This window comes from Trachurus trachurus, assembly GCF_905171665.1.
Source record: "Trachurus trachurus genome assembly, chromosome: 6".
Classification (NCBI taxonomy): Eukaryota; Metazoa; Chordata; class Actinopteri; order Carangiformes; family Carangidae; genus Trachurus; species Trachurus trachurus.
The window spans coordinates 7,836,109-7,859,295 of NC_139897.1; the positions used below are offsets into that span (position 1 = coordinate 7,836,109).

Here is a 23,187-nt window from a genome sequence, read left to right on the forward strand (position 1 = left end):
GCAAGGCAATAACACAGGTTCCACTGTCCCAAACAGATAAACCCTTCCGTATGTCTGACAAATATGTTTAGTGTTTCTTTGGATGGCTAAAAATGCTCTTCTGGCACAAGACAGAGGTAATCCTCACAGCGGGCTGCCCTGGAATCCCCTGGCGAGTACATTACTGCAGCTGTGTCCAGCTCAAAAACACCACAGCTAAAAGCCAGAGTTCAAACAAGGAGCAGGAACTACGTGCTATAGCTCCATGTCTCAACATTTCTAAGTCTCTTTTCATTTTTCCTCAGATTAACTAAGTGTACTACCCTCGGACAGGCATTAGAAGTTAACGGATGAGATCTCAGCTTGACTTGATTCATTGCTGTAAATTAACTCTGTCAGAAATGCACTTGGCCTTGGCTCAAGGTTTGTCCTCTACTTGGAACAACTTCATCTTGGAAGGAAGCCTGCCATTCTTTCCCAGAGAAAGATAAGAAAAGAAACATGGAACAAGATGAGGAATAATTCATAAAAACTATTTCCATCTATTCTATCCCTGGAGCTGTTTGTTCTTGCATAAATATTGACTTTCAGGGTGCACCTTGAAAAAGCCCATACATGGCATATAAATGGTATGAAAGTACAGGTTAATATTTGTGTTCTTCAGCTTGATGCCAAACATATTTTACAGCTGATAACTGATACCTGATTCGATCAGAATGCAGACGGAGATAAAAAAGCATTTCAACACACCAGAAACACAAACAAGAATCTAAACTGTCAGATCTGGTTTCTGTGTTATTGTAGTTTCAGGGTATGATCACAAATCTCTGATATAACAGCTGACCCTGTGTTCATTCATATTTCCTTTTGCCAAGCACAGATTTGGGTTGGATTATCTACTACTAACCTGCAGACTTTCACAGGAAAACAAAATCTATTCCATTAGTAATAACTGGTTTATTTATAAATGGGCAAATGTGAATGTGGTCCAATTAAATATAAATTCCAGAAATTGAAAATCAAATGTGCTCCTGCTTGATTCACTCTGACCTGCTTAATTAAAAAAAACTGCCTGATTACTTTGAAAATGGCATATAAACAGACAGTCTGAAGTCCCCATTTACATTGACATGTCCATACCTTTCAACTGTCTCTGAGAATTTGCATGATGAAGAGTTTCTTATACAGTAGGCCTGGTTTATATGGGTGATATTTTTCTCACCTGAATGAACTTCATTCAAGGGGTTCCCTCAACCATACAGTATTTAATGTGAGATAAAGTTGTGGTCATCATGATACACGTTGAACCTCTGGTTAAACTGCATGGACAAAAACAACCTTGATGCACAGCTGCACAGATAAGCGTGCAGGAGTAGGGGGTAGGCTACATGGCTGGAGGCCGAAAGTCTGAACCACTGGTCTACAATAAATAAAAAAGTCATTGGCCATATTTAGTTATTTGTGTTTCGTACAATTTATTCGTTCCATACACACAGCACACTGATGAGTTTCATTCAGACCTCAAAGAGTGTGACCCATGGTCCACAGCCTGCTGGCTGAGTCACCACTACGTTTATGTACAGTAAAGCAATTGGTTTACTCACAGAGAGTTAACATCCTCCCATAGGGAATACACATCATTCATTCCAATATGTTTCATATACATTTAAATCAATGCCCATTATCACCCACTGTTGTGTATTTGATTTAAAGGAATAGTTCCAACATTTGGGCAAATTGGCCCATTGCCATAATCCCTATAGTTTTAGGAGTAGGTTTGTTACCTTTAATTGTCGGTGCATGTTGTTTTTAGAACGGTGAAGCAGAGCTGTGAGCTGCTGAGAGCTACGCTATGGGAGGCTCATGAAATGTTGAACTATCCCTTTAATTGTTCTATTTAGACCAGGGAAATATCAAGTGGCCTGTTGAGAAGGAAAAAAGGACACTTTAATTTTAAATCCACTAAACCTACAGATGTTTAAGGGTATCCTGTTTCTACATTCAAGTTCTTTTTTCACAACTGACACAACTTTTTCAATTTAATTCAACCAATTCTCTTATTGTTTTTAACTTGTGGTCTCTCTCCTTGACAGCACAGCCAAACCACTGATATCAAGTAGAGCCCAAAACAGGCAAGGAAATCATAATGGTATGACACAACTAAAAATACCACTAACAAGGTGGTGTATAACAGTGTTTTGGAGATATTGCTGCAGGAAAAAGTCTCTTTCCACCATGAAACACTTCTGCTGGTGATTTCCTGTTCACCCGACAGTGGCACAGCTGCGGGAGAGGGCTGGAGATCTGCAACGTCCACGTCCTCGTGCAGGCAGGGGAGCTGTTGTTCTTCGTCCAGAGACTCACTGATGGAGGGCATGGGCTTGGACAGCAGTTTGCCTCTGCTGACAGAGGGCCTTTTGCCTGCACTCTGCCCGGTATCTTTGTTTCTGTCTTTAGCCGCCTGTTCCCCGGCATGAACGGCCCTCAGACAGTGCATGTACAACTCCACCTCATCGTCCGAGTCGGACTCAGCAGAGCTGCCGTCCTGGCTTGTTTGGTCATTTTCAGGTTCATCTGTTAAAACGCACACGTCTCCCTCCGGAGCGCAGGATTCCGTCTCAGCTTTTGATCGGTCATGTGTAACATTCTCGCCGCTTTGAAAATCCTCCTCTTTGTAAAGATGCATTTCAGTCGGGATGTGTGCACTTCCCCCCGTCTTTTCTTTGTCAATTACACTCTTGTCCTGCACACTCACTGGAGCAGATAAACCATCCTCAGCCTTATGTTGTGTAATGTCTAACCTCTCCTCATAACACCCCACTTCATCTCCCCCATCATCCTCTATTGTTATTCCCTGTGAGGCTGCGTCTATGACCTCTGAGTCTCCTGCTTCATCGGTCACAATTTGCTCCTTGTTATTTGGATTCTCTTCTTGTACATTTTCCTCCTGATCTCTACAAACCACGCCGACTTCACCCCAATCATTGAAAGAAATTTCCATTTCTTCCTCTGCCTCTATCTCTTCTTCTTCCTCACTGGTCCTTTTGATTGTGACCTCTTGCATCTCTGCAAAGTGGTTTTCTTTCTCCATCTCCGTCCCCTCTTGCTCCACTCTCTTCTCTGCTTCCACCTCCTCAGCTACTTCTTCTGTCTTTGTGGCTTGAACTAATTCTCTCTCAACATCTTCCAAATCTTCTCCAGCCACAATATCCCCAATTGCTTCCTCTCCCTCAGGAGACAAGGAGAGGTCCTTGTCCTCCACATCATCTTCTTCAGCCTTGGTCCCACCTTCCCCTGTGGCTGTGAGCTCCTCCACAGGTTCTTCCTGTGGTTCCTCTCTCTTCATCTCTGTTGTATCTGGAGTCGTCTCCATCCCTGCTTCCTCCAACTGGCCTCCTTGCTCTTTCTCCACAGCTTTTAAACGTATTGCCTCACATTCCTCTTGATGGGTTAATATATTCTCCTCTTCCTCTTCCTCTTCAACCATCATCTCCCAGTTTTTTACTTCAGTGGTGTCTGCTAAACTAAAATCCCCCTGTTTTAAGACAGCTGATTCTATTTCATGATCCTCTATTTTTCCTGAAACAATTGGTTCATCTTTTAAAGCATCCTCACCTGTCAACTCCACAAACATGTCACCTTGTACGTTAACGTTTCTTATTGTTTCATTTGAAGGTGACTCAGTTACCTCACCACTAACCTCAATTTCTGCTGAATGTTTTGTTTCATCTTCGTATGGATTGTTAGTCAACTTATTTTGCTCGTCCAAGTTATTAGTTTTTTCCTGGTTTTCCAGAGTTTTGTCAGGAATTGAGAAATCCTCGTCCTTCGCAATTTCACAACAAGACATGTAGCTGCTTGCTGTTTCTTTTGTTGCTGAATCACTGACTTCACTTGGATTCAGATCATGTGAAGGTTCAGAAAGGTTGGGAGATGCAGTGGCGGTTGATATTGTGATGATTTTGCCACTGTCATCTTCTGTGTTTGACTCATCAGCATACATAGAATCATCTTCTGCACTGGCACAATTAACATGCTCTGATTCACTCTGAGAAGGCTCCAGTGGCAGACATGACGTTTCTCGACCTGACACTGCTTCTTGAGCTTCAGTCTGCAAAAGTGTTTTATCTTGACTGGTTTTAATTTGTGAACATGTATTCTCTGGCAGCTGAGCCTGTGCTATTTCTGCTGTAGTTTGGTTTTTGGGGTCAGATGTCAGATAGTCTTCCTGTGCTTCTCCCTGGAGATATAAACTCTGAGCATGTACTTGTGCAATCAACAAATCTCCATGTAAAATGTCTGCAGAGTGTGGATGTGACTCTGCATCAACAGATAGAGGTTTTGAATCACCAGATGTATTTGTGATTCTCTGGTCTGGCTGTATATTCTCATCTGGATCCTGTTGAGTATCTGTACAGTCCAGGATTTCCTCTGCTGTCACGCTCACACCTGTCTGCTCTTCCTCTGTGGAAAGACTCTTCGTAGTGGCATCCGAGCCATCTTGGTTAGTTTCCTGCGTCTTAATCACATCTTCCTGAACACTGTGGTTGTCATTTCTAACATGTGGTGAAACAGTGCAGTTACTCTCTTTTCTTTCAGTATGAGGATGATGTTGAGTTAAGTCTCCAGTATTCAGCATGGCCCATACAGGATTTCCCCCCTCACCTACGCTCTGACTTTCACTTCCCGCTCTGCCAAACATCTGATGATAGAGTGGAGCCACCACAGTGCCAAATGTAAAGCTGGTTGTCTGGCTTTCACTGATCACTGCTGAAATAACACTGGCAGCCAGGTCTTCTGCAGGGCTGTTAGCGCACTTGGAACTTGTGCCTTGCTTCTGACTGTTGCCCTCGGCCTCTGAGACAGACCCGCTGATATTCGTGCATTCTGCGGGGGCAGGCTCATCATCTGAATGCAGCGGCCTGTCTGAGATATTTGTGGCACTCTCACCTGCTGTTAATGCTGCCAAGTGGGCCAAATTGTCACTCTCAGATTTCTTTGGCTCGCTGACAGATGCGCTGTCATGTGTCGGTGATGTATCACATAAAGCATCAAGGAGGCGTTCAGTGCATCTTTCCCGTGTCTCAGAATCAAACTGAGGATGTTCTGATTTGTCGCTGCCCTCAGGAAATGACTGCACATCTGGGTGATTTTCCTTTGGCTTTTCTTCTTCTTTTGCTTCCTGTTTTGCTTCTGGAGGTGATTCATCCCGTGTAGCGTCATCTGCTCCCTTATCTCTTTGAGCAAAGTGGTCCTTAACCCGGGCCATCCGCGCGGCCTTTCTGCGATTTCTCCGGCTGCTGTTTCGTCTGTTCTCCACCTGACCGCAAACAAGAGGAATAGATTAAGTTCAGCTCACTCACACACAAGCTGTTTAACAGAGTGCGGCAATATGTAAAGTTGCACCTACACAACAACATGTCTGGGTGAATAAATATATAAGAATAAAAATGTGTCCAAATAACATGCATGACAAAATATGAGACTCTGAGGAACCGCAAACAGCTTGAACTAAGTGTCCTTTAGGTGATGTAACACTGGTGCTACTCAAGCTACAGTCATGTGACATTCTTTCAGAAAGGACACCAGGGGTCATGTAAAGCTTTCTGTTCCTCTTGCATCTCATAAACACACCATGGTGCCTTCAAGTAACTGAAGTCTATATAAAGCCTGTCAAATCACGTCAGTGTCTGATGAGAAGGATTTATATCAAGGTATAAATTAGACTGTCAATCAAAGGACATTATTATACTAACTGGTAGCAAATGCACAACTCTTCTTCTTCTTCTTCTTCTTTATTATTAAATTGCATATTTAGTGACTAGAACGTCTGGAGTCAAACCACAGAATGTTTATGAGTGCCAAATTAAAATGAAAAGGTGAATTTTTACTCACCTGTAGTTTCTGTCTAGGTTCCTCTGGTGTTCCTGACTGTCCATCAGAATTTTGTTTGGTTGCCATATTATATTCCTCTCCATTTTTTGACACAACTGGAAAAAAAGAGGACACATTTATAATCTGTATAATCTTTAAATATCATTAAAAAATCTATCAAGGCCTAAAAATCAATCTCACAATAAGGAAAATAAATGTTTACCTGAAACATTTTCCACAGCTGAAATGTCTTCAACAGATGTAAAGCTCTGACTGCAAAATTAATAAGATTATGATCAGTCATATATATCAGTCCTTTTGACTAAATACACAATATTTGTAGGCCATCACATCCTATAGATTGTAGTATGTCATGTCATCATAGTGATGAGATATGCAGACTGGATCTTTTAAAGTTCCCATATCTCACACTTCTCCTGTGTCTTATGTGAAGTTGTGATATCCATAAGAAGATACATCTGTGGTATTGAGAGACCAGTCAGAGGGAGCCTGTCTTCTGACTTTCTGACTATTTTATCAATCAAATACAACTATAGCAGACTTCAGGTAAAGACTCAAGAGAAACCAAATCCTTCAAGGTTGGATGGTGTGTTCAAGAGGGCGGGGCTTGAACATGGCTGAGACCGGTGACTTCTTTGTTGTGACATTAAGTCCTGACGACTGGATTCAAGGCTCAGTTTCTGATACAGACTGTGCGTGTTTCTCTGCTGACTGAGGCTTTGATACTTTCACAGTGTTAATATAAAACATAGAGCTGCTTTACGATCAGAAAACGCATTTGAGTCTCTTTTGCTGTTTTTCCATTTCCATGCACAACTCTTGCACTTTACCACAGATTTGTTATCAAGTTCATTCCTTTAACAATGCGACAGGGTTATTTCCATGTGGTATGTGAAATGCTTTCCTTCAAACTAAAAGATAATAAAGGCCTTTCATACTCGTAACTTATGCAACCCTAAAATAAAGTTTATCTTGTGCTCATGATATAGATTTTAATGTATTCTGTACGAGAGCAAAGCCTTCAATAAACTAAAAGCATTCAAACATCAGTTTTGGTCAAATCAGGTTCATGAGTAGTCAGTACTGAAAGTGAGAAAAAAGCCTGTCTACTCTTCCATCTTTGATCCTCATACTTATATAAACTCAGTTGTATGAGAAACATCAAAGCAGTAAAACATGACACACATCCTCACCTTGCAGTCTTAAGGCAGCTCTTCTTGTTCGTGTTTTCCTTGAGCGGTTTGTCTTTCATTCTGTGATGACAGAACAGCACGTAATTCTTGTTGTTATTGTTGACCCAGAACGTCCCCACAGGAGTCTCATACCGCAGACAAAAGTCAACTCTGGCTCCCTGCTCCCCAAATGGAGGCACTAAAGTGAGCTTGAATGAGAAACTGTCCATCAGACCGTCACTGGAGATGTACTCTGCCAGGAGGTCGAAGTGGCTGGACCAGGCATCCAGAGTGGTCCGGATGTATACGGCCTTGTCGAAGGAGATGTTGAGGACGCGGATCACTCCTTTCACTATCGTGGTCCCGGCAAGTAACTCGATCTTCTCCAGCTCCATTTTCTGGTCCCGAACTCTGACGCACAGCTCCTCGGTGGGCAATGGAAGGGAGAAATTGTGAGGAGAGATGAGGTATTCCTCTGCGTCTTTACCTTCGCCCTCAGAGGAGTCATACCCTGGCAGCACAGGTACATCCCATGTGTCAAACTCCTTCACCTGCACCAAACGGAGGCCTTTGGCATCCGCAAAGGACACTCTCCTGGAGCCGGAGAGGGGCGGCTCGGGCTCCGAGTCCTCGTCAGAGACGGAGCTCCTTCTCCGCGGGAGAGGGGAAGATTTGGGCCGGATGCCGATGACCACATCTCCCTCATCATCGTCCGCTTCCAAGCAGCTGAGGCCAGGCACCCCTAAGAGGTTACAGGCCTCGGAAAGTCTTGCTTGTCCCACAAACTCCATGGGGCTCTCCATGAGAGAGTCAGCGGGGGAAGGAACTGCTGTGCTTCTGCTTCTGGCAACTGACATTCAACATGCTCTGACTTAACAGATGGAGTCGAGTTACAGATGACATTGTTGCGAGGGCCAACACTATAAATAGTCCAGAACGGACCTAAACTATGTACAGTAGTCTAAACTCAGGAGGAGAAAATATCATCCTCCTCACTCTTGGAGGCTGATAATTTACATTATATAATCTATAATGTAGGGCATAGATGATCTCATTTTCTTAAAGTAAAGTTATCTTTAAAGTTTTGTGAACATCTTTGTTTAACTGTGCTAATTGCTCCCTGGGGAGTTATAATGACATTCGTGCAACAAGCATGAGATTGACCATGGCAGCTATTTGTGTTTTGTTGCTTTTGGCCGACAGCAGGTCACCAAAAGTCTAAAATGGTCAAAATAACGTCCACTGACCACTCTCTGACTCTGTGATGGTGCAACAGCTGTAAAAGCCCGATAGTGCGAGAAACAACCATTCCTCACAGGTTCATTCTTTTATCTGCTTATCCATTATCAGCGTTTATCTGCGGATATCAGAATTACACACTTCACAGTTACACATTGTTTTCCGTGCTACTTCCTGTGTTTATCGCCACAGCTGTGACGGGGTGGCGTATCCAGGCTGAAGCTCATGACCAAAGCGGTTGGTTCTTAATCTTGCTGAGCAAATAAAATACATATTTTCACAGCAGGGGTAAGAGTGTTGTGTCTTAACTGAGGAATGGTGAGCCTTCCCCCTGAGCAGCACATGAACAGTATAAAAGCATGTCAAAGGCTGTAGGCATGAATACAATCTGACCAGAGGATGTGGCTCTGATACAGACGTGATGCTTTGAATTTCACAGCGACAGGCTGAAGTCAAGAAGAAGGAAAACATCTAATGGCCACTCCATACCTAGAAGAGCAAAAATGTGGATGTGACTCCACAAATGCATCGAAGAGTAAGAAGAGCAGCAGAGAAATTATTGTAGAAGACCAGGCCGCAACAATGACAGATGCTGCCAGCACCCATGCCGACCCAGACCAGCCTCCAGAAAACATGATGACCTCCTCAGAGACCTCCTCCACGGAGGCCCAGCTCTGCTCCAAGCCCTCGCTCTCCTACATCGCCCTGATTGCCAAAGTCATCCTGTCTTCCCCCTCTCAGAAACTCAACCTGGCCTCCATCTACAGAGCGATGGAGGAGCAGTTTCCCTACCTGAGGAGCCGCGGCCCCGGCTGGAGGAACAGCGTCCGTCACAACCTGTCCGTCAACGACTGCTTCGTGAAGGTGAGCCGCTGCGAGGACGGCCGGGGTCACCACTGGGGCGTCCACCGGGCTCACCTGGGAGACTTTCAGCAGGGGAACTTCAGGCAGTACAGGAAGTCCAGAGGGAGGAGGAGGGAGAGGGAGCCATACGGCAGCAGGGCGGCGGGGTGTCTGGCCTGGATGGAGAGCAGCTGCTACCTGGCCAAGCTCTGTGAGAGCAGATCGGTGGGCTGGGTGGAACCGCGATGCCCTCTGCAGGAACCAAAGAGGTATCAGATGACTTCTTTGGACTGGACTTGCCCGTGCAGTCAACCTTGGAGCGTCCGCCTGGGCTGGACACAGTCCCCCAGCTGGATGAGACATTACTGCCATCCAAACTCATACGGTAGTGGGAGAGGGCACACCGGTCAACCCCTGACCTCCAGACTGCAGCATTGCCAGGAGACAGGTGACCCAGAAGTGAAATGCCTGAAAGAGTTATGTGACAGCAGGTTCATGACACCACCAGGGCAACATATAAGGTTTCCTGGCTGCTGGTGCATGTCTCCAGTCATCAAGGAGTTAATGAAACCTCTGCCTTACAAAGCCGGCTTTTAATTCCAACCCTGAACTGTTCGGGATCATAAGAGTCAAACCTGGTGGAAACTACATGATGATGTTTTCCCTGTGTCTGAAGATACAGAACAAGTGTATAGCACTTTTTTTTCTTCCTGCAGGGCAGATAAATACTAATCCAGTAGGTGGCAGAAAGTTACCTTGGTAACAACATCTCCATTTCAATCATTAATTTCCCTCAAAGTCTGTGTCCTGCTTTAACATGTGTTTATATGAGAAAAAAAGATTTTAATTGATCTGCTCCACTGTCACAAACAGAGATAAACACAACTAATTTACATGGTAGAAATGGTTTAATATGTATTGTCTACATTATTTTTGTGTATGCCATGTTACATATTTACCCTTACATCATGCCACGAAAACATAAATATAAAAGTATGTCAAATATAAAAACATGAACTCAAGGTTGTGTTCCTCTCACCTCTTGCCTCCTTCATCGTGCACTCGCTGTCTGTAGAACATGTTTTCTGCAATAAAGAGCTGACATTAAAATAAACCGCCATAGGAGTGTGACACAGCTGGCATGTCTGCAAGAAGATAACATACAACAGAGTAAATAAAGAACACAAAAGAACTAAAAGTGTCAAATACAAATGCTTAAAAACATGAGAGAGGAGAGAAAGTGCACAGAAGTCCTGCACTGAATTTATGGCATCAGTCATTTCCGGTGTTGTTTTGTCAGTGTTGCCGTGTTGAACTTTAACACCCAAGGGGGGGGAGGACTGTATTTATCAGCAGCCCAAATTAAAACACTTTTATTTGTTTTTAATAGATGTAGCGATGCACCATTCAAATAAAAGTGCAGACACGACTGTAAATAGCTCTTTGATAACAGTTTGACAGTTCAGCTTTTTGTTGTTCCAAATTCTCAGATACTGCATATCTAAATAAAGTCACTCACAACTATACTTGTCTGTTCTCAAAGAAAAAAAAATCTTTGTTTTAACCATAAAAGACAATAATTGAAACTTGTATTGAGGCATTTTGTTGTTTTTTTCCCCCTGAATGTTACTCATTGTTGCATTGTGTATGTCTATGAATATCAACAAAGAAAAGCCACGACTGCAAAAATGCATCTTATTAAAAATCACAGACTGATAATTTGTCTGTTTATCCCAGTATATAATATATATATATATTGGAATTACTACAAAGTAGACATGATGTTTATTGATTGTTGTGCATTTCAAGTGAAGCTTTTTTTTTTTTTTTAATCTGCCACTGTTCAGAAAAGCTGTAACTTAAAAAAAAACAACCTTCAGCTTAAAATAAAATTGATCTAAAGCTCTGGCTGATTTGTGACTATGTTTTTTTTCTTCCTGTTTTTCACAACCTGGTAATCAGCTGCTATTCTCACTGTCTAATAACTGACTGATGATGTTACTCCTCCCCCTCAGGTAGACACACAACTGTAGCAGTTCTCCCCCCATCCTCACTCCAAACTGCCTGACTTGGAGACATCAACTCCTGCCTGGCTGCTCTGGATTCGACTGTTCACCTGAACGGTATGTAGCTTTATTGCTTTTCTGGTAGAGATAAATCAGACAGATTTAGATAATGAACATGTGATCAGATTTGTTTCCCTCCTGTTATATTTTGGAGTTTGTACTCGTAAAGTGCCTGTGCTCAGTTTTAGCCGGAAAAGCTCTCTTGTATAAGTGTTAACTTTTGGTTACACATTTCATTGTGGTTTTTCTTTTTTTGCAATTTAGTTTTTTCTACATGCCCAACATCTCTGGTATTTTTTTTTTTTTTTTATGATTCACAAGTTACTTTTATTTCCTGCCGTGTGATTAGTGCAAAGCCACATAAAGGTGTAATTTTAATAGTGATGCTTAAAATGTATCTACAGTGTTTCCTTCTTGCAGCTTATTTATTGTTGACTGTTTTCTTTTAGGACCTGAGCTGGGATGCCTGAGTCTCCTCTCAGTCCCACGGCAGCACGTCAAAACCCAGCCAGCAGCCTCCTCAGTCACACAGACACCGGTGCAGGAGAGAGAGTGGCTAATGGGGACTCCTGCAGTGGAGTGAGAGGTGAAAACTGGCAGAATCTCCACCACAAACAGGTATCTTCATTCTCCTCCTCCCTTCTCCTCTCTTTGTTTTTTCCTCCTCCTCTTCATAAGCGGGAAATAGAACAGGCTTAGGCAAACAGATGTCAAGAGAAATACCGTAAGTCAGCTCCATATTAGACATCCCGTGACAGGACACCAAACCCGGAGCCTGCAGTTCTGTTGACAGTGACAGGGATTTCATATGAGATCTGATCCGAGTTGGGGGTTTCACACGCAGAACTCTGTTTGTCCGTCATTATTAGTTTGCGAGGCAGAGCCAGGGAGGAATAATTGTCCACAGACCTAGGCCAAACAGATGCAAGTCAAAGGCAAATAAGCATGGCCCGACATAATTTTATGGTTGTCTGTTGCAATTCCGTCCCTGGGAATCTTAATCTGAGGGATCAATAAAACAACGGAGGTAATGAATCCGTCTCCAGCACCGTTTCCTTCATGCTGTTCTCTCATCTTGTCGGTTTTACTCTGCCCTTTTCTCTTAATTCACTTTCAACACCTGCACTTGTCATGGCCTTTGACTTCAAACAGCTCTAAGCATTTTAATAGTATAAGAAAAAAAACCAAACATTAGTTCTGTCCAGAGTGATTGATCTCCTAGCACTGGGACTGTGAAGTGAATTCTTAACTGTATTACTTTTATATATATATATATTTCCAGCCAGCATAATGACTGTAGTAAGTGACAATGTCATAATGTCTCTGTTGCCACTGTCGGCCAGTGTGTGAATCCAGTCTTCAAAACATAATAATGACTTGTGATATGAAAGTTTTTCAACCTGCGCTCTCAAAAGAATGTTGTAAATGAATATTATTTACAGTGAAGACTGTTCTCTGTTGATAGAGAAAGAGCTCCATCAGTAATCTATTGTAAAATGTGTAGCATCCAATCAACACGGCACACAAATGGTGACCCAGTGATTTGTAAAGCCTGATAATGAAGTCAGCTGGATGTCGGCGTCTTATTTGGAGCTACACTCAAAAGAAGAGTCAGAGGAAGTCTGAGACTAGAGCTGCAACTATATGATACTCTGATTAATCATTGATCATCTTATTTATCACATGACATATCCGAAAATTGTAGTAAAAATGTTCATCACGATTTACAAGGCAGCGTCTTCAAAGTGCTGATTGTGTCAAAGTGAAATTGTTAAGAGGTTGGGCTAAATTAGACTATCCTGTACATCATGGATGATTTTACTTAGACTCTAGATTTTGTTAGCTGCCACAACAATCTCAATTTGCTAAGTGTTTTGTTTCTTCATATGAGGTAGAGTTTGGTTAGATGAGTTTAATTTAATACATTTAGTTTCATTCATTTTTGCATGTTTGTTTTTTGTATGCTGCATAGTTGAAACTATACTACTATTACTACTATTGAAACTGTAGGAGTCAAACAAATGCTGCACACTTTCCACGTCCGTTCATGTGGTCAACACTGGGTGTACAACAAAACCTAATATTCATAATAAAATAGAGAAACCCCTTAAATTGTAGCAGCCATCACCTTAAAATCATTACTGATTAACTGTCTGTCATTAAATAGAGCAGCTGTTTTAGCATAAGGTATCATACATGTATACTACAAGTCATTCACATCCATAAAATATCTGTGTAAAAACCAGAATTCTTCATCCAGCCTCTCCTGCTCTTGTCTTTCTCGTGTCTTATCTGTCTGCTTGAAACACGGGAGGTTTTATCTCAAAGGACTGATGACAAAAATGACAAACTTGACATCTCCCATGTGTTCTTCTTTCATTACATCCAAGTTATTACACCAATATAGACATAAGGCTTCAGCGAAACCTGTGAAGAACACCAAGTCACAGTCTTTGCACATACGTACAGCAAATTACATTTTATGTGTAGACAAAAAAGGAGATGTGCGTCATTTGAGAAAAGTTACAGTTAACTAACTGCTGGGTATTTTTTTATCGTTTGTAAAACAATCTGTTAAATATGTAAGTGCCCTTTGTTATTTCTAAATGCAGTCATGGCTATTGCTGCTGCCGCTGTTTGACGACTAAAGGAGACAATCACTGTGTTATTGTCACTCAATCAGTAAGAGCGCAGATCGGTTATTATTCTGTGAGTGTTTGCCTTTATTAATACCCATACACTTCTATTAAGAGTCACAACAAGCATGTAATTGTGTTGCTAATTAACTGGTCAGCCCCATCTCCCATCTCATTCAGGGTCAGTGACACGATCCAACATTATGATGTACACAATAGGTTGACAGCACTGTTTTGTAATTGGGTTGGAGAGATTCCCATTGGATGGTTATTACTGTTAAACACTTGACACTTGCCTTCAGCCTGGCACACTTGTCCTCTTGCCTTACTCTCTGTAGACTGTACTCCTTTATCCGTTCATCCCTCCTCTTCCTCCTGAAGGTGTTTCTGGCGATGATGGCTCCTCAGCAGATGCAGCAGCTTCTGTCCCCGAACCAGCTCCAGGCTCTGATCCACCAGAAGCAACAAGCCCTTCTGCTCCAGCAGGTATTTGTGTAGGCTTATTCTCTGAATGCAAATTAGAGTGTTATTTTAGGACAAATTGATTATCTTATCTTATCTTAAATATACATGATGCTCTGGTTTACTGGACTGTACAGGCTATACATAATAATGTGAGTTTCCTCTGGTATACAATACTACCTAGTACTGTATGCTGCTACAATTTAAACTAGCCTACATGAGCAACCACATTAGGCAACTAACAGCCGCTAAACGAAATAATTAGCAAGCAACTGGGCTGTTGAGGTAAACTAATTTGTTAGTTAAATTAAACTGAATTAATTCTGCTGAGAGAAACTAGCTAAACACAAATCATTTTTTTGATGAATTCACTCTACATAAGTTAGTTAGCCTAACCATTCGTCAATATTACAGATAGAGCAACAATTAGTAAGCAAGTTAGTTGTGTGTGCTAATTAGCACGTTTAAACGTTGTGGTAACTTATGTTACCTCACAGGTGCATGAAATCTTCAGACTTCAGACTTCTCTGTTTAAATTCATGCGAAGTGGTAGGCCTACACTGTCTTTTTTCATGGCGGCCATTTTTGATTTAACGTGCTTGCCTGAATGCTACTTAAAAGAAGCTAAAGCTAGGTTGCCAACTTTAGGCTAATTAAGCGTTTTATTTTTCTTCGGCTGTAAAAAAAAGAAAAAAAGAAAAAAAAAAGATTAAAGTTACAGCAATAAAAACAAAAGCAATAAATCCTGTGTTTATCTAGATAATATCTGATTGAGGAAAAAGTGGTGAAATATTTCCCCTGCTGTATTAAGCTATTATTATGTTATTCCATTGTTTCAGATGTCTTTGAAATAATGCACCTTCACCATTTTTCTAGCAACATTTGAAAGAGTTTTATAAGACGCAACAACAACAGATTCATCTGCAGCTGCTCCAACAACAACCCAGCAAGAAAGCCAAAGAGGTAGGCTATTTTACTTTTTCATCTTACACCCAAGTTCTGCACATATTCATTTTGTAGTGAAAACCGTAATGAGTTAGCTCAATGAATTTAAATTAAATAATGTTTAAGTTTATATATTCCATGTAGGCTACTCTGTAGGCTATTCATAATATCTGATAAAGAGCGTTATCAACACCTAGATAGATCTTTATTGAAGACCTCAATTAGAGAACAGATGCCACTGATATCAACTGGATGAACATCCATGCAGGAGAGTTCCACTCACTTTTCTGTCTTGTTTTCCTTCTCTATCTTCCCTCCAGCTCCCTGCACAGCAGCTGGTGTTCCAGCAGCTCCTTCAGCTCCAGCAGCAGCAGCAGCAGCTCCTCCGGGTGCAGGCACCAGTCCTGTCCTCTGCTGCCCTCCCACCAGGTCACTCCACTTTACATCTACAATTCTTCTGTTTGGTATTCTTGTCCCTCTCTGGAGCAGATCTGTGGACAATAATGTCAGTGTCAGCTGTTGTAGAGTGTCCTGTGTGTTTTATTTCAGTTTCCTTTTACTATTGTAATTCAGATTACATATTCAGATTTGGTGAAATTGAGATTTAATCAATAATTGAGGTGTTGTATTGCATCACAAGGAAAGTTGACAAAGTTGATTTCATGTTCAGTGATATAACTGCACCAATGATAATGAATATAGGAATAGAAAATTCATCCTCACACAGATATTGTGGCCAACCCTGATTATTATTCTCAATTACAACAAAAGGGCAAAATTAAATCAGCTCATAAGAAAGAGCTGCTTTCCCCGTTCCTGGAAGAACTGTGTGAATGTGAAACAGAAAATGACCCTTCATTGTATAAATCTTTTTTTTTTCATGTAAATTCCACAATAACACCCATTCTTGGGCTTTGCCTTGATCAACATGTTAAAAAAAACCCATCTGTTTCTTTGTGTGTTAGTTGGTTTCAGCCCTGCGGAGATGCAGCAGATATGGAAAGAGCTCACAAATGGAATAAGTGAAGATAAAACCACAATTAAGGGCAATCGGGACTTTTCAGCAAACAGCATAATGTCAAGTAAAGTCACAGGGAGACGGGCCGGCGAGCAGCAGTCTCCTTCTCCTCGCAGGGCAGAATGGTAAGATCTGTCTGCTCGTGCTGTAAACAGATTGCAAGAACTCAAATGATGCTGCCTTTTTGTAAACATCAAAGACTTGTCATCTGTAGACATTTTTCTTCCTCTCAAGGTGCAGGTGGTGGGGAGGAGGAGGGTGTTTGCTTTTACAACGAGACTTCGCTTTTAATTCCCCCTGGGACGATATATTTTGTTTTGTTTGTTTGCTTTGTGTTCTACCATCTGAAGTGGTTAAGCAAAGAAAAAAAAAAGTTTACATGAGTACATGTCCTAAAATCAAAAGTAAATAGCTTTCCATTTATTTTTCATTGCTCTCCTCCACCTCTCTCTGTTATTTCCTGCTGAACAGAGAAGAAAACAGGGCTTTATTGCTGCTTTGCTCTTGTTCTGTTACTCTTGTTTTTTTAATCATGACAATACTTTCACTCCTCTTCTCCCTCCCTCTCGCAGCGCTGCCTCACATGTTCTCTACAGTCACGGTGTGTGTAACTGGCCTGGATGTGAGTCGGTCTGTGAAAACTTGAACCAGTTTATCAAGTAAGTTTCTAACTCCTCCTCCTTTACTTCACTTTCACACTCTTTGCAGTTTTCTGTTCTGTTTATGTAGAGGAATACTCACCCCCCAGTGGTGTTAAAGGGTCTGAGATGTTTGTATCATCACGACATGTGAGGTCACACCTGCCAAGGACTCCTTCAACCAGAGAACTGCCATGATGCACTTTTAAATTTTCTTAACCCACAAACAGACAAATTACTCATAAATTACAGATGAATTATCTCAAGAAAAATATTAACAGATTAGGAAATATGAAAACCAGCTGCTATTACTGATTGATACCAACTATTTGTAACACCATTTAACTGAGAATGGACAAATGTGTCATATGCAGCTGTTGTCCTTAGTGTAAATGAATAAGAAACTTAGAACATAAGAAATAGATGCAGATAGTCTCTGCAGTTTTTGATTAATTGATTTAAAAGTAATCATGGCTTAAAAAATAAGTAGAGTAAAGATGTTTTTAGAAGAACCACTTCTTATGACTTGTGTCCTCATGTCCTATGGTAATGTGACTTTGAGGACAGGACATGAGCGCCACAAACTGGGGCTAAGGGAGTTTGGTTGACAGCAGTTTTTTAATGATTGATACTTTATTGGGATTTTGAATATCACATATTACAAATCAAAAGTTGGTTATTAATGTAAGTGCTTGCACTGCAGCAAACCCACTCTGCAACATGAGATGGGCGGTCATCAAGTAGAGACGGCTCCCCCAGGATATACCGTAGAGTCTCGAGGAAAAGGGCGCACAAGTCCTATGATCTTTGTAATATTACTGTGAATCTCAAACCAGAAGTCTTGTGTTTTTAGGATTGCGACTATATGACACTCACTAAAGGGATATTCACTGGACCTTTCCTTTGATGTCTGTGTGTGTGTTCTAGGCACATCGGCAGTGAACACACTCTGGATGACAGAAGCACAGCCCAGTGCAGAGTCCAGATGCAGGTGGTTCAGCAGCTGGAGCTTCAGGTGGGTCCAAGTCCTTTGGAGTCCTGTGACTGTTCACTGCAGACCTGCCCTGTAATGACACTTTCATTTTCTGACATTCTATATAAAACATGGTATTTACTGCAGCCATACTGAACCCTCTCCCCTGAGACTCCACCATCTAAACACCTGCTTTTGTCCTGGTTAATATTCATGTAATGTTCGACCAACATCTCCTCCTTCTCCGTACCTTGGAGAAAAAGGTGTACGGTTCACAGCCTTCCATCTCCATAATCTGTGATCTTTCCTCTCTCTCTCTCTCTCTCTCTCCTCCATCGCCTCTAACAGCTCTGCAAAGAACGGGAGCGTCTCCAAGCGATGATGGCTCACCTGCATCTGCCATCTTTAGAGGCTCAGTCGCTCCGCGCGCCTTCGCGTCTCCAGTCGCCACAGCCTGATACAGCTGCTGACCCCCGCGGCCTGCAGGTAGATAGCGCGGTAATCGCTGCGCCAACAACACAGACGGGGAGCAAATGAGCCGTAAAGCGCGTGGCTTTCCGGCGCTGTGAGCAAAAACTCCAAATATGTGGGCGAGAGAGGGAGGAATCAGACACAAACGTTATCTTCTCCCTGCACTGATGAAGATACCGTACAGCCACCCTGTGATTGACCTGCAGAGCTTTCACACATGGATGAGTTGCAAAGAGATGTTGTTATTTTTCTTAGAAACAAAAAAGAGGGTCAGACATATTTGAACCCGCTAAGAGATATTTGATCGGATTGGGAAAAAAAAAGTCCTACTTTTGTGACTCTCCCACTCCCACTACACAGCTGTTGACTTCAGACGGCTGCCACTGTGTCTTCAGACGGCCAGACATGCTCTGATAATGTGGAAGCTAATCATTTGTTAATCTTGCAAATATTGCACCATAATCACAACACCCACCAAACAATTTCACCCTATAATTAACAATAATTGTCTCCCCTCCTCTTGTGATATTAGTGGAATCACCTCTGAGGAGGCGAATCGAATCGCTCGGTTCCACTCTGTTGAAACTCCCCCTCTCTGTTTTGTTTCTCTTTTCAATCCACTTGCTCCTTTGTTAACTTTGGATCTTCCCTCTCAGCTCAGTTCGGTCGGAGTCACCACCAGCCTGAACCTGTCGGACTCGGCGCAGGTCTCCCCTCAGCCTCCGGCCCGGGGGTGCGAGGACGATTTGCCCGCTCTCACAGAATGTGCCGGGGCCATAAGACGTCGGCATCACCCTTTGGTCTACTCGCTGTCTTCAGGTAAAACAGATACTGTGATGGACTTTGACATCACATTCACATCTTCTATTCCACTTCCCACTTATTCTGTTTTATCTGCTTCCAGAAAATGAATATGAGCTCTACAAGAACACCGACATCAGACCGCCATTCACCTACGCCACTCTGATCAGACAGGTACAACCTCTGAGTCAGAATAGAAGATGAGTCTGTGACACATTGATGCTTTGTCTTCACTGGTCCATACAATATAAACAATGCTCCTTTATTTAAATCAACTCTCAATGGTTTTTAAGTGTTTAATTAATAAAGTAATTCTTTAAGAGCAATCTCTTCAGATGGTGTAATCTGGATCAATATTATCTGGATTTTGAAATTCCTTTTTTTGCTATCCAGGATCACGTAATCCGGTTTAATTTTATCCCACGTGTTCAAAACAAAGTTAGATTGGATCAGTCTGAGGGGTGTGTATTGTTTTGCTGTTTTTTGTTTCTTTGGTGTCTATTAAACAGCCAGACCTCATCTGAGCCACAACAAATGAATAAAAAATAGTAAATTAGTCAAATACAATGTCCATATTTTTTCCATGTGTTTCAAATTTAAATTTAAAATTCCAGTAGTTGGGGAAAAGTTATTTTTAGTTTACTTTATTTACTTTAACACTAAAATGTAAAAATCAGGTGCAAAATATCAGTGTATACATACTACATTATAAATGTTGCTTATTTAACCAATTTGATTTGAATTTAAATTACATTTTGTTCCTGAAATCCTCCCCGAATCCACCAAACTGCTGGGATCAGAATAATCCTGGTTTTTTGGATCAAATTTTTCCTAATTCTACTAAAAAGTTTTGAACAACACAAACTGAGGGTTTGATCCAGATTAAAACCAAGATTGGATTACGTGATCCAATCCGATCTCAGAATCCGTTTTTAGTTTTGAACAATCCATTTTCAAGATTTGATCCAATCCATTATCCCAAATCCAATTAGATTACCTTTGAACAACCGAGCCCTGGTTCCAGTTTTTTTTTTAAATGATGAATATTTGCTGGTTGGTTTTGAAGCTTTGATCACAGATAAAAAGGAATTAAAATGCATCAGGTTAGGCATTTTTCTAATATTTTATAAATTTTACAATTAATCTATTAGTCAGTAAAATCATTTCCAGATCATTCAATGATAAACACAAGTCTTAATTTCAACCCTACGCCTATTCACATGTGTTAGTGAGAAGCTTGAATTCTAAAATAGGTCATATAATATAAGAAATAAAGTAAACAATTTAAATATTTATCATTATTATTCCTTGGATTAGAGATTAAACAGTTTGGGCTTTAATTTGATCCTGTCATGTGCTGCAGTGTTTTATTCCTTCTCCACGCGCAGGCCATTATGGAAGCATCAGACATGCAGCTGACGCTCAACGAGATCTACAACTGGTTCACACGCACGTTTGCTTATTTCAGACGCAACGCTGCCACTTGGAAGGTATGGCACCCGCACATAATTAACTGTGTGATCCCGGCGTGTGTGTCGCACCTGATTTATGCGGCGTGTATTCAGTAACAGCTCCTTCTCTCTGATTTTTTCCCTCTGCATCAGAACGCCGTGCGCCACAACCTGAGCCTGCACAAGTGTTTCGTGCGCGTGGAGAACGTGAAAGGCGCCGTGTGGACGGTGGATGAGGTGGAGTACCAGAGGAGGAGATCCCAGAAGATCACAGGGTACGGTGCATCAACCTCCTGTTTGTCACAGCTCTGTTAGCAGGGTGTCTGTGTGTTATCAGGGTATTGAAAACATGTTTAATACCTCCAAAACACTAAATGAGATCATTATTCTCAAGAGTTTCCTGCCTTTGCAGAAAAACCAGAAGGTGGGAACACATCGCTCCGATTTTAGCATCTCTTCACTGGCTTCCAGTGAAGCAAAGAATTGATTTTTAAAATTATACTTGGTAACGCTTTAGATTAGGGAACACATATTCACCATTAACTAGGTTCTTATTAATATGCGTATTGATTGATTGATTGAAAACTTTATTGAACAACATTAGACAAGTGTTCAAAAGGATTAAAAACACAATAAAGCCCAAAGGCTTATTTCCATTGTGGTCCTGATATAAATAGCTTACTAGCTCCTTATTAGTAATTATTAAGCATGTATTAACACCTTATTCTACATAGCCTTATTCTACCTCTATTACACCATGAATTAAAATTTTTCCTGATATTAACTCCTAATTATCGCTTATTCATTGTAAATTAATGCATTAATGCTATACTAATTAAGAGTGACAAAGGACAAATTACTGTTCTTGTGCTACTGCCCCTGTACAAGGCCCCAATAACCCACTGGTTATTCACATCATTATTCAGAAACAACAATGCATTAATTTACAATGAATAAGCGATAATTAGGAGTTAATATCAGGAAAAATCTTAATTCAGGGTGTGATAGAGGTAGAATAAGGTGTTAATATGTGCTTAATAATTACTAATAAGGAGCTAGTAAGCTACTTATATGCATATTATTAATAAGCACCTAGGTAATAATGAATATGTGTTCCCTAATCTAAAGTGTACCTTGTACTTATTGTTTTTAAAGCTCTGAATGGTGCAGCTCATGCTCACTTAGTACACACCATCATCAAGTAAAGGTCTACTCGCTATCCCAAGAATACATTCAAAATCAGCTCATGGTGCTTTTCAGTCATTATTGGAATCCCCTACCACACGAACTCAGGTCTGCTACAACACTATCTTCTTTTAAAAGCAGACTAAAAACATCTTTTCTTACAAGCTTTTAATTTGCAACATTTCTTTATTTTTGTGCTTTTGTATGTATTTTATATGTATTCCTTACAGTATGTAATGTTGTGCTTTGTTTTGTTTTTGTGAAGTATATTGAGTTTGCGCGTGTCACATGAAATGTGCTATATAAATAAAATTGTTGTTGTTGTTGTTTAGAGCTTCAAGGATCACAGTCAACCATCTACTGGTGGAGTGTAATATAATGCAGATAAATCCTGGTACATTATCATTTTTAAATAGGCTATAAACTTTAAAAATGAAGAATGACTCCAATAAAAACAATTTAAGATGTTTTAATTTACTGTACTGATTGACATGTGTACTGTGGTTCTGCTCTGCCCTGTGCTCCCCCTGTCTACAGTAAAGGCAAAAACTGATTCTATATAATCTACTGTATTGCACATGTTTGTTTCTTTAATTATATTCCTAAATAAATGACTGAAGTGTACGAGTGGAGTAAGTGTAGTGACAGCTGACACGAGGCCTTGTCCTGTCCTGATCAGTCATTCCAATGAATTATTTGTCATCATAACCGACCTTGCCTCAAACTATTGCTGTTTACCATGTTGTGCTTTTTGGAATATATACAAGTAATTGATTTGCTTGCCATGAATTAGACATGCGTTATGTCTATTTTGAAATTCTGTAACCTTTCTTTTTTTTTTCACAGGAGTCCATCACTGATCAAAAATGTGTCCTCCAACCTGGCTTTTGGGAGCGCTCTGAACAGCAGCCTACAGGTGAGCGGATGTTGTCGGAGCGCAGCCTCCTGATATAAAAAAAGCCGGATGAACCGCCGGTGATAATTAGATTTTTTTTTTTTGTATCAATCTTTGCAGACGGCGCTGGCTGAGGCATCGCTGCAGGGATTCAAGAAGGAGGCTGTGAGCAGACACTGCCGCAGTCACATAGAGGAGAGCAAAGCAGCAAACAGCCACAGCCACAGCGACCAGAACATCTCTCTACAAGTCCAGCAGTCAGTTTCATTTACTACAAACTCCAACAATGAGTAAAACGGGTTTATGTGCCACAATATTGCACTAAACATCTTTGTTTTTGCAGGTGTCTTTTCCTTAAAGAAGAACTGATGAGTCTCAAAAACCAAAACCCTCAAACTGCGACAGTGAAGCCGGGCGCTCTGGAGGGCGACGTGACTGAAACTGACCAACAGCAGTTGTATGACATTGAATGACCCCTGACAGTTACAGTGTCTGAGACTATAAATAATGATAGATCA

At 41.2% G+C, this 23,187-nt stretch overlaps 2 protein-coding genes across 2 annotated transcripts; one reads left to right on the top strand and one right to left on the bottom strand.

Moving 5' to 3' along the window:
• Positions 1–1,469: 1,469 nt before the first annotated feature.
• Positions 1,470–7,853, bottom strand: ppp1r3ab (protein phosphatase 1, regulatory subunit 3Ab). The gene is made up of 4 exons (XM_083973381.1): positions 7,068–7,853; positions 6,077–6,126; positions 5,875–5,969; positions 1,470–5,299 (listed from the first exon to the last, which is right to left on the bottom strand). Exons 1-4 carry the CDS (start codon positions 7,847–7,849, stop codon positions 2,024–2,026), a joined length of 4,203 nt encoding a protein of 1,400 aa, XP_083829507.1. The 5' UTR covers positions 7,850–7,853; the 3' UTR covers positions 1,470–2,023.
• Positions 7,854–11,656: 3,803 nt separating this feature from the next.
• On the top strand, positions 11,657–23,142 carry LOC310987297 (forkhead box protein P4-like; the record flags this gene model as incomplete). Its single annotated transcript, XM_083973495.1, has 15 exons — positions 11,657–11,812; positions 14,212–14,316; positions 15,169–15,255; positions 15,558–15,666; positions 16,203–16,380; positions 16,828–16,914; positions 17,821–17,908; positions 18,215–18,352; positions 18,994–19,156; positions 19,242–19,312; positions 20,527–20,628; positions 20,743–20,864; positions 22,621–22,690; positions 22,790–22,926; positions 23,013–23,142. 15 exons carry the CDS (start codon positions 11,657–11,659, stop codon positions 23,140–23,142), a joined length of 1,743 nt encoding a protein of 580 aa, XP_083829621.1.
• Positions 23,143–23,187: the final 45 nt, after the last annotated feature.